At 39.9% G+C, this 12,979-nt stretch overlaps 1 protein-coding gene across 1 annotated transcript in view; it reads left to right on the top strand.

Moving 5' to 3' along the window:
• The first annotated feature begins 987 nt into the window (after nucleotides 1–987).
• The window catches only part of LOC106742979 (neuroglobin-like), a 33,541-nt gene continuing 21,549 nt past the window's right edge, over nucleotides 988–12,979 (top strand). Inside the window, exon 1 of the mRNA XM_014616400.1 lies at nucleotides 988–1,416. Within this exon, the coding sequence (XP_014471886.1) occupies nucleotides 1,220–1,416 (197 nt within the window). The 5' untranslated portion in view covers nucleotides 988–1,219. The remainder of the gene's footprint in view (nucleotides 1,417–12,979) is intronic.

Below are 12,979 nucleotides of genomic sequence, written 5' to 3'. Positions count from 1 at the left end.
GATAAAGGTAGAGAAATCACACGCGAAATGGTGGGAAATTTCGAAGCGGAAGTGACGAAGTGTGGAGATGCCGGCGAAAAGGGAAGATTCGGCGGCGGTGAGATCGATGCTGAAGGATAAATGAGCGCGGAGAAAGCTAGATAGATGAACCCGCGGAACGGCAAGCTCGGCGCGAACACCGTAGGAAAGAGCGACGACGCTAAGCGAAGCTTAAGGGATGGAAAAGGACGAGTAGAGGCGAGCTCGAACGGGAGATGAATAGAGGAGATGGATTAACGCTGCGCGTAGTCTCGGAATCATCGTGCGTCCTTTTAATTTGCAAGAAGGGCTAAACGAATGGGCATGCGAAGCGGGTATAACCGGCTACACGATAAAATCCGTACAAGCGGGGAAGAAGTTGCCGGTGAAGTTCACTGTTGCTTATCGTCTTCGTGCTAACGATGGCGGACGATCGTTCACGGGTGACCAGCCTCGAAACGACCGGCCTGCTGCTTTAGAGCGCACGTGCTTCTTCGTGGAGATCGTGTGATCACGCGCGCTCAAGAAGTACCACGTATGGTGAACCCTCGCCTTCTCGGCCGGAACGACCACACCAAGTGTTCGCGCGGGTGTTAAAAGGTGCGTTTCGACCATCACTTCCTATTAGCGACCGCGTCGAAACGATCGACGGCTCGGCACGAACGACGCGACGAACTTTATATCCGAAGATACACGCGAATTCCTCGAGTTTCACCACGTGCATTGTGTTCAGGGATACTTAAAGGGGAAACAAAAAATATAGAGAAGAGAAAAAGTAAAGGCGCGAGGATGTCGCAAGGGATGAGGAATAACGGATAGCGCGTTAGTCCAAAAAGTTTTTCTTACTGCCGATTTTGAAAGAACTCTAGTCTTCGTCGTCGTTTCATCTCTACCAGCGAATTCGCGGCACATACACACACGTATATACGTATACGTATATACATACATACATACATACACATACATATACATCGTTCTCGTGGAGTGTGCAGAGAGTGCGATTCCGTTTCTCGCCGATGCGCCCCGTGAATTTCGAGAGGAAGCGGCAGGAACCGGAAGCGACACCGGAATTGTACCGCCGCCGCGCGATCTTCGGGTTTCGAGGCGCGAGCTGGTGATTCCGTTTCGTCCTCGTGGCTCGCCTCCGGTAGTGTCTTCCGCGACGCAGGGAGTCTCGCGGCCGCGGGTCTCTCGCCGCAACATGGGTTGCGAATTGAGTAAACTGGCCACTTCGAAATCGCGCAATCAAGCCGGAAACGATGGCTCGTCGCCACCGCCGCCGCCGGCCGCCACGGATCCTCGACTTCCGCTCACAGCCCGGCAAAAATTTACGGTTATCGCCAGCTGGAAAGCGGTCGCCAGGGCGTTGGAGCCTACGGGCATATACATGTTCATAAGGTACGTCGTCGTCGCAGTTACCGTCTCGATCTGAACGGGCCACTGTAGAGAAACACCGTCGTGCGGCTGCAAGACGCCGGATGGTCGACCATCTTGCACGTACGGTATTCAACACGATGTTATACGACCGAACCGAAAATGGTGTGATTTTCATTCGTCGCGCTGGCTGAAATCGCGATTTTTCTTTGCGCATGCTTCCTCGGCGAATTTTCTTTTCAGTCGAATTTTCCAACAATTAAACGAGCCGATCCGAAGTTAAATATGACGAGCTACACTTGATTGATGACTTATGTTATTCTGAACATTTTTTTTCCGTAATACACAGACGAATGACCATAGTGTTTCCATGTCATTATAATTATAATGAGAATATACGATAGTACGTTCTTTTCCTTTAGATAAAAATTACAAACGATAGTAAAGATACTCCTTTGGTTTTAACCCAATATAGAAAGTATTACGAACCTTTAAAAGCAAAGCATGTATGTTCTAACATATTAATATTAATGAAGGTAATATTAATATTTCAATGGCGCTAAAACATCCTTACTTTGCTCTTAAAGGAATCATAATACTTTCTATATTTGGTTAAAAATTACAAATACCCATGCTGTTCGTAATTTTCCAAGCTTGTTAAATCGAATCGTGTAATTTCAGCTTTGTACAGGTATCAGGCGCAAGGGATAAACTTCATAGTTATTCGGATATCTTCATCCTTCCCACTTGTTTCATGCATTATCGACCGTTAGATTACGTGGTGCGGTCATTAATTTAATTATAATAAAGCTTCATACGAGAAATATGAAATGCGATAGGAATGAGTATATAAGGATGATAGATCGAACGTTCTCTTAGCCCTACCAATCTTTCAAGTTAATTAAGGAACTACCTCGATAAATAATATCATTGAAATTAAATAAGCTGACACTTAAATTATTGAAATTAATATCATTGAAATGAAATAAATTGACAATTAAATAAGCACATTCACTGGCTGATTAATTTTTTCGTGGAAGTCACCTAGATAAAAAAAAGAAGGAGGAAATATAATGCGATATAACAACGCAAGCAATATCACTTCTTTAATTTATGTTATGATATCAACGATGAATTATACACACTTTGCACGAAAATACTTGGAAAAGACAAAATTAAATATCCTATTTACTAAGAACGTGTAATTGCTTCATAAAACCTTTGAAGAAATGTTAAGTGTGCAGAGCATAAACCGAGCCAATTAAAAATTGAACTTAAAATAACCACGAGGCACGTGAGAGCACGTGTATGACCTGCATAATCGATCGCACGTAATACGCGAATACACTTCACGCGAAGTTTCCTCGAAACTTTGAACTAACACTCAAAGTACCGTAAGCATCAATTACGATCTACCGTTTTCCAAATCTGAAGAGACGCGAGGGACAAGTGAGTGATAGTTTGGCAGCTAAATTGCGACATCTTACACCGCGTAATACGAAATGCAACCCAAGCCGAACGGTTCAAACGTAAAATCGAAGATATTAACACCATGGAGAAATTTTTCGAGAATAATCTAATTCTATTTTTAATAACGATCGTGCGATACGAAAAACCGATGATAATGTCCGTGGATGTATCGGTGGAATTTCGGCGATATACAATTGCGGCGCATCATTACGAGGGGCGCGTATTCTCATGTTTAGGAATCAATTTCCTTCTCGAATGGTGCCATTAGTATATCGAAAAGGATTTCCCGTTGTCGGCTTCCGCGCGTGTGACGATGGGCGGCCATACGTTTTCTCCAAATTGGAACACCGGCGTGTTTCGTTCGCATCGTTACGCGCCATTACGTGATTAGCTGAGCGTTTAGGCTCTTCAAGGCCGCCATCAACGTCAGTCGCAGCCCTGAGAGAGGGTGGATGTACTCGACGATCCTTACACCCCCCTTCTCACGTCCGTTCTCACCTTTGCGACGTTCCTTTTCACAGAGGAAATCTATCGGTGGATCGTAAGCCGGGCGTCGGTCGTGTCATCGCTCGTGCATCGGACTGAGGGATAATCTTCCTTCTGGAAGCCGTATTTTGATCGCACAAAGCCATGTTTGTGACGCGCGGGTAAAAGTACCGGCCCGTCGAGACCGCCGCGTAATTAAGGTCGTTTAATCCTTAAATATATAAATTTTTATATCAACGCATATGGCGTTAGTTCAAGTAGTAATGATGTATAAAAGTAGGACGTTCGTAATTTTTTTTAGAAAACAAAAGCGCAATTAACACATTCGCAACCGGTAACGTAGTCCTACGTCATTTTAGATTCTTTAGCTGAATGCCGGTAATGTAGTCTTACGTCATTTCAAAATGTTTAGCTGAGATTTTTGAAAATTGTATGCAGTACTCAGCTAAGGGTTTCGCCTCAAAAGCGGCGGCTGTGAATGTGTTAAGATCTTCTATTGCGTCAGTACAAAAAAATTTGCCATTTTTTATTATTTTATTTTATTATTATTTATTAAATTTTGACTTAATAGGGAGTCATTAGAAATGTGCAAATTATTCGAATTCAAATCAGATTTTCAAGTTACTGTTGATTCGATTTAAGTTCGTTTTCAAATCTAAAAGGTTCGAATTCAAATAGTTTTATAATTTCAAATCATCGACGGTTCGATTGCAAATTAGTCGCGTCTTTAGATTGCTTTATTTATACCGGAGAATGGTAAACGAATAAGTTATTGAAATTAAAAACTAGTTCCTCAAAGTTATTTTTTATTGTTAACAAAATTGTATGTGTAAGAGTTCTTTTATTAAAAATAATTTGGTGTGATTCTGATTGTAAAGTATAGATATTATTTTGTAAGGTGGACGTTGAAAATGCTACTAAAAAATACATAGCTTATACAACAAATTAAAAATAATTAATTCCATAATTTTTTAGACATATTGTGTAGATATCTACCAACTTTTAAAATATGATTATATATATATACTAAACAAAGAGTATTCAGAGCTTGTAAACTGATATATATATCAGCTTACAAGCTCTGAATACTCTTTGTTTAATATCGATTATAAATTTTCTAGCACTCAGCATAGTATTTCCTTGTAGCTGGTGTGAAATTTTCTCAAAACTACGTAGTGATTAATATTTTTGCTCATAAAGAAAAGTTTTTTAATATTATTGAAAATATTTTATCATATTCAAATCAGTCCCGGAGAATCTGATTCGAATTCAAGTGATGCGATTCGATTCGACCACGCAGATGCTTGATTCGCATATCTCTAGAAGTTACTAATTGAAATATTAAGAAAGGATCTTAAAAAAGGACCTCGTAAAAGCTGTAAAAGTCGTAAAGATAGAGTAAAAGATATCTGAAATAAACATCAAGCAAGGTTTTTCGCTTTATTTTATCCATAATTATTAATACTTCAAGAACATTATTACCGCTTCAAAATTAAAAGATCTCGGTTTAAATTACATTTGACGATGATTTTTTCGCACCGATTTATTTACCTTTGTGATCGTGTAAAAAGAAGAAAAAGATGTGCAAGACTCGATTGAAAAGCTCCCCTGTGTAGCGTAAATAACCAACGCGAGACAACGTAGATAAATTTCTTTCCCAAGCACTTTAGGATAGGATCCCGATAATTCATTGCGAGTTGTCTTGTCGCGAGCAGAAAACAAATTTGGCCGTGCCGCGAAGATCTCCCTTGCCGAAGGACGCTCGATTCGAGTCCGCGAGAGAATTTTGGCGATATAATTAGTTCACCAAGTACCGACGCGAGAGACTGGCACTCGTACCTCCTAATTTCCGCCGGATTTGGGAAGAGCTTCGAGTCGACGAGTCGGCGCCGTAACGAGGGTCGCATGGAACACCGCGGAAATGCTTTCTATATGAATAAGTAGTACTTTACCACTGTGGTGGAAATGGAAGAGAACGGAAAAGTACCGTAGAAGCATTATTTCTCTCAATTTCCAACCTGCATAGTTAAACGACGACGCCTGCCACGATCGCGATTCTATCGCGATACACGCGCGATTCTTCCCTGGTTCGCTCGGTAAACGAAAGCCTGGCGTTCGTACATAAAGGGTTCCGGATAGAATCGGAAATGCCGGTTGCATTGTCACGAGATTGCCGGTAAATGCTTTTTAACCTACGGCTTAACGGCTCTCACGCCATCGGACGCCCACGACAAAACGCCTATTCAACAAAATCGGGCTGACATTTCTGCGCGTGGAATTTTCGGAATCTCTTTTCACAAATTCTCTATCTCTCCCAACCATGCAATTTATACTTTGCCGGTTAGTTTGGTTTTATCTTCCATTGATATTCGCTCGTTTCGAGATTACGCGGATCGGAAAAAACGAAATTTCACGCTATAAATTCAATTTATATCATACGTAAAAAAACTCGCTGTAAAACGCGAACTCTAACAGCTTACTTGTTCGCAAGAAAAAGATGTTCGGCTTAGGAAGTATTACAATTGCACTTCTCCCGGCACAATGCATCGTTACCGTAACAATAGCTTCGACGGGCCGAATTCTCAGGACTTCTCGATAAACGCTATTCTATATAAACGGGCTATGATCGAAATTCCGGAAAATCGCTCGCTTTTAATTGAAGCACATATGCTTGTCAGCTGGGAGCGACCGGTTCGCGTCGTTTATCTTCAACGAACACAATCGGACATCGATCCAATCGTAATACGTCGTAAACGAGATTACGTCCGCTCGAGAACGCCGTGCGTGGATCCCCCGTCGGATTAAAGTTCTTCATCAAAGGTCGTCCGTATGGCCGACGACGATGACGCGAATCTCATCGCATACTGCGCGATATTGGATTGACGGCGATTAAGTTGGACAATCGGCGAGAGCGTAACCTAGCCTGTCGTCCGCTCTTTTCGTCTTTTCACCTCTTTTTTTATCAAGCAAGCCGACACCCGACCTCGTCGCGACTCTTTTTCCTCTCCGCCACATTTTTTTTCACCTTTTTCCTCCGGCCGAGCGTCCAGCCTTTGTCACAGTGGCGATGCTACAGGAGATAAAACGAGATATAGTCTACAATTGTAACATCAATATGTGAAACTGATTAGAATAAGCTAGAACTATCACTCGCTTAGCCGTTGTGTCAAAATACAGTTCTGAACGATATTACTCGAATATGTACGACGAGAGCTTCTTAACCATCAATTAGCCACAAACCCGGCTATGACAATCTAGCACTTTGATTAGCTGCGTTTGATGGTAACAAGCTAATTTTTACTGAGGTCATCGTGGTTTTGTCAACGTATGAGTCTGTCCGGTGAGCCTGGTATTCCATAAATTAATTCGACCGCGGAACTCTACGATAGCTGCCGGCATTGTAGCATTACTCGTGTAACGGTGCGACTGCATATGACACAAAGCATACGTGCATAATTGAACGAGATTTATTTTTGACCAATGTTAATTCAGTCGCGGAGGCCTTACGAAACCGATGAATTAATAGACAAAAGTGCAACTGGACAGTTCGCTAATTCGCTGGTTATTATCATTAACGCCCCGTAGACGTGACCGCAATCGATAAGAAAACGTTGTTTCTCATGAAAGAATACATTGAGAATGTAACGCAAACGAGAGATTCTGTTCCTGAAAAGTTGCAACTTGATGAATCGATGATACTTCTTCCTTAAATTTCCTCCACAACTTTTATTACACAGAAAATTACTTCACAGTTGTTAATAACTCTTACGGCTGCATCCTGTATATCATATATAGTTTACGATACAACATAAATACTCCTTTTTATACCTTAACACGTTGACTGCCACGGAACTTTTCACGATTCTGGTCTAAGAAGCCAATTTGATTTAATCAAATAATGAAGCGACGAGATAACTCGTAGTTGGCGTCCTGGGCAAGTAAACAACCTACGAGATATCTCGTAGTTGGCAGTCAACGTGTTAATAAGTTTCGGGAAGATATTAATAGTCTTATTATAGTTTTGACTTTCAAAGCAATGTTCCAAGATATATGATACAATATAAAAAGAAATAATAAAATGAAAACGGATGCGCTCTTATGGTTACAATAGGTGCATACTAAAGTATTCAAAATAACGTTCAAAGTGTTAACAACAATTATTGCTGTATCGCATTATTGAGTGAAAGTTCAGACGACGCTCCTGACGGATTCGTTTCATTAAATCGACACGTTCGCGTGCACACCTACTTATAAAGTGTCAATATCGACGTACTTTGTTGTCCGGCGACTTTTGTTATCCGGAAAATCGTGATACAAAGAGAGGCCCGATGCATAAAGGTAGGTATGCATGACGAGGAGAATAATCTGGAATACTATCAGTTAGCAGTGGGGAGAGAGAGGGAAATTAGTATACAGAAAAGGACTAGTTTTAAGTGTTCGGTTTAATTGAACGTTCTGCTTTAACTGTGTGTTTAAAAAAGAAAACGAGAGGTGGAAAAAAATAGAGATCGAAGGAGGGCGAGGGAGAAGATAGATCGGCCCCGGTGGACCGATTTAATTGGCGGCAATCCACAATCGAAATAAATCCCCGGCTCGTAATCGACTTATCAAACAAAGGTGAGCGCATGTGCAAACACAATCCTCGTAACGTTACTATATTCAGGCCTCGCGCGACTGCGGTATTGAGTTTCTTGATAAATGCGGCGATAAAGATAAATTTGTACGCACCCTCGACATCGCTCTGACCGCGTCTCGGTGAATTATTAATGCGTACGACTTTGTATCTCATTTGATCGTGAAAGTGCGGCAGGGAATTCAAAGTATCCAGAAGGCACGAGACATTACTTTGCAAATTTACCATTAACATCGATAACACCGGTATAGAGAGAGATCCTTGGTTGTAACATACCATTAGATTAACTAGCGGCCTGGATAGATAATTTCGCGGAAACTGAGTAATTCGATCGGCGTGCTGCGGACATTTACAAGGGAGATTTTCGAATTCACCGAATAATTTGAACTCGCGCGTCCGATGCCGGAGCAAGAGAACTCGGACTCAACTCGGTTTGTGTTTTACAATTATATCTACGTATTTCTACCGTTCTACGCCAAGCGAGTTCCACCCAGTCATTCGCTAATATAATTCTCTCTGATCGTAGAATCGACGAAGAGAGCGTAAACGCGAGTTCACTTCCGAACACGACTTGATAAAACATTTAGAAGCGCGCAGCAGCGATCCGTCGGTGCATCTGTTCTTTATAAATGCGCGGATTGACATTCCTCGTCTGTGGAACTTTACCGTGGCGGAAGATCTCTGCCGAGTTTTCTCTCGACGAAATTAGTAGGTCGGATCAGCCGTTTGCCTGCCTTCGTGAAACGTTGCTGCAAAACGTAACTACGATATTACGCATGCGGTACGAAATTGTTAAACGTGATATTTTTTAACTTTTATATTTGCTCCACGCACACGTGTGCGTGTTGCAAAGTCTTGTACATCTGACTCCTCTCTCTCTCTCTCTCTCTCTCAGTACGTTGTGTTTTTGATTAGCATTTCACGCGGGATTCTCAAGGGAGTCATATAATAATTCTCGAAGGCGCGATGCAGAGAGGATATTTACATACGAAATTTTACGCTTTGTTCGCCCAAGAGATAGTGAAAATTTCATAACATAATTTAAACATAATTAAGTCGATTTACCTTCGTTAGATACGATGTAGCTATTTCCGGTGCAACTGAATTCAACTCATTTCGAATATAAAAAATCACCAGGCCTGCGCGCGCGAAAACATTTTGTTTCGTAACGTTCGACAGATTTCGCGTCAATCGCGCGTGTTGGAGCATCGCAGCGACACTTTTATTATTATTGACCAATGAGAAGAGAAAGGCTGTCACACAAAGGGAGACCGAGTGCGTGTGACAGGCGATGAGTGAAAACAATGGAACGGGATCAATGCTCCGGTTGCTTAAAATAGGTACGACGCGAAAAACGCTCGAGGCTGCCAAGAACAGTTAGATGCACCGCTGAAACGAGAAAAAAATAATGAAAACTTCACGTGCCTGTGTATATAATTTAGCTCGAATGATTTTTTCTTACGCGATCTAATTAAATACTTAACGTTTACTTAACGATAGAGAATATCGCATAGAGAAGAAAGAGAATATTGTAGCGCGACGAGTACCACATTGATCTTTTGATCGGTATTTCGATTAACGATTGTAAATCCATTTATGTTATATATCGTGAACACGTTATTTTCCTTTAACCCGTCTTTGCAGAGAGTATCTCCCGTACTGTATGATAGTGTCGTTTCCCTTCCGCACTATCCGTCCGTCCATCCGTTCCTTCGTTCATTCGTTCGTTCGTGTGCAAGTGGCACGATTTGCGATATCGGGGCTCGCAGAGCACACGCAAGGAGAAATGTGCGGGACAGGCTCACGCGGAGACGATATTTTAACACGAGATCATGACGAAGTTTTCCCCCGAGACAGAAAACAAACGAGCCCGTTCGAGAAAGGTTATTATCTTCAAACGTTTCAATTAATCTCTCTTCGGTTCGATCACGATTAAATCAGTCTATCGATAAATGCAATTTTCCGTCCGTTTCCTCTGAATGAATCATTCTTTTCGCCTTGCTGTCTGCGTTAACGACCTTTCTCATTGAAATTCTGACGCAACTTTGTCCATGTTATCGTCGAATATAATTTTTCCATTTAGTTGTAAAAATTCTCCCTGCATAATTGTCCGCCAAACATTCGCAATTAAATAATATCGCATACTAGGAAATCGCGTAGACTTTCGCTCCATGAATTATTCGATTATTCACCGGACAAGTCGTATGCTTGAGCTAATAAATCTGAAAAGACGAGTTGATAACGAATGATAATTTTGCAAAAGCGCTTTCATGGAAATTTTATGATCATTTGGTGAAATAGGAAGAATTATTTTGCAACGTTAATTATGTTTGGGTCTTCGACGCAATTTAAAATGACGTATGTCGCGATTTTATAAATTTCGATAGTTTTACACAATGCCGTCGGACCAATTCGAAAATTTAATTTAACTACATTAATTTCACATCATCCCATTATATTATACCGTTGGATATATTATCGAATACGAATAAATTTTTACGCGTACGCATATTCTATGATTTGGAAACAATGGAATCTTGTTACAGTAGCATAAAGACAATAAAGTGTTTATCGCGCGGAATTGATTTATTCTATTTATCGAAACTTCTCATCATGACGAAATTTCACTCTATATATACTCGTCTTTTTCCATCTCGCGCATATATTTAAGAAACACGCACACTAATGATCAAACTACGCAACTTATCGAAGCTTCGTTCTATAAGCGTGCATGAGCACGAACAAGAAGTATTCTGCCATTTGTGCCGACTGGCCGGCGAGCAATATATTTCCTGATATTGGCGTTTTCACAATATACGAAGCACAAACGCGAAGCCGAGTTAGCCAACGGTCACACTGAAATGGTTCAACGTGAAAATGAAGCCAGGTTTTCTTTCGTTTGGAAAATGGACCAGTCTGATGTATCGGAAATTCCTTCGATCGAGGCCAAAGAGGTAACTCTGAAGGCATATGAGTGCCTCGGAGAGTCTAAAGAAAGATAAAGATACTAACATCGATTGAAACTTCTTGCTTGAGTTTCGGTAATGTGTATCGTTGTACAAATTATTCACAATTGCTTGATTACTAATTATTACATATATATTTTCTCTATAAGTTCGCTCTGACTTCGAGAACGAATTAAATTAAAATGAAAATTAAGATTATAACTTACATTCAGGAATCAGCTCGTATGCTTAATAATTACATATAATTATGAACGAAAGATAACTTACGTCGATTTTCGGATATAATATGGTAAGTTAATCCGGAAAATATATAAATAATAACACCAAGAAATTTGCAAAGTAAGTACTTCCATTTCTTATACTTGCCCACAATGAAGATTGTAATTTAATTATAATTTGCAAAGGAAAGCAAATTTATCCTAATACAGTACGAAAAATCGAATTAAACAAAGATACGTACGATACCATCTGCGGTCGACTAAAGTTACCCACGCGAACGAAGTTCTCCCTACTTTTGCGACTAAAGTTTTTAATTTCAGGATCGTGTGGACGATTTGAATTCAATCTCCCCCGAAATCAGTTGTAATCGCGCTTACATAATTAAGCACAAGAATGCATTGCAATATGCTTAATATTTCCTTTCAACGAATGTTGTCGAAACCGATGGCAATGGTGGCGGCAGATATAATCACATTGGATATCGCATATATATTTAGATATTGCACTATCGACACGCAATTGCGATAAATAATTTCATATTCCTGACAATTTACCGTTCCTCGTATACAAGCGTGTAATTTCTATTTCTACTGAATTTTGCGGACTACCGAGCACGACGCATCGATATTATTAATGACACTCGATGTCACACACGATTTCATCTATCGGTCATTGAGGCAACGCAACGTTGCGGAAACATTAACTGAAACAAGATAACGTCATTTGCGATCAGAGTCTTAATTTTACAGAATATTGATTTATTTATATCGCTTAGAAGTTCATGGACATTTCAAAGCATCATTTCTCAACATAATAAAATAGTTATAAATGTTTGAGGAAACTAACAATTTGAAGCGTCTGAACGATACAAATTCGATGTTATTTACAGGTAAATATGCGCAAAAAGTTATATTTCGTGATACGAAAACAGCCAGTGAGGTATGATTTCTTATGCATATTTATCCATTCGTTAATCTCGAAATATTGGCTTTTAATATATCGTATGATATAAACCCCGAACAATTCAATTCGAAGTTTTTATCGTGTCAATGTTGATCTGATCGCAAATGACGGTTTTCCAGTTTTATTCGCTCTAGTTTGCTCTAAAACATTCATTTATTTCTCTTATCCGTCAATAACCGAATTCATGCACCGGCATATCCTGCTATGCGATAAGAGAGATAATCCGATGTGTTCTGTCTGATATCGAGTTCCATATTGTGCTACAATACGGCGGAACGTCTAAAATCACGTAATCCGACACTCAAAGAGAATGACTGACTGCGAATGTACGGCTTTGGTCTTGCGTTTTGATAGCTTACCGTCTATCGAGTTATGTGCATTACTGAAAATAACAATCGCGTCGATATAGTAACGTACGGTGCGCAGTATCCTTAGCTTTATCTCGTTAAAACAAAATTATAAAAGGAGATCGTAAAGAATGCGACAAATTGCTGCTTTATTGTTGGAAAAATGACATAGTTTTGTTTTATTTTTTCTAGATATTTATTTTATTTTTTTTCATGCTATCTTCATATTATTTGAAATTGTTAAATTTCACCTACATTATCTTTTAATCAAACGAATATATTTCAAGTTCGGAAACGATTACATTAAAAAAAGTATTGTATTTAATATTTGAAACTATAATTGCATAGTGAATAATTACAGTCATAAAATCTGGTTTGACAATAAATGCTATTGGAGTGTTACCGTTAATAACTATGTATTGTTATTGCTGCTTTTTTGTTTGAACAATAGAGAATATAATTGATACCAAAAATAATAATTATTGTGTGAAATTAACGACGTG

The sequence above is a fragment of the Dinoponera quadriceps genome, unplaced genomic scaffold, assembly GCF_001313825.1.
Source record: "Dinoponera quadriceps isolate SergipeBrazil2010 unplaced genomic scaffold, ASM131382v1 scaffold946, whole genome shotgun sequence".
Lineage (NCBI taxonomy): Eukaryota > Metazoa > Arthropoda > Insecta > Hymenoptera > Formicidae > Dinoponera > Dinoponera quadriceps.
This window is presented reverse-complemented; position numbering and strand designations above follow the sequence as displayed.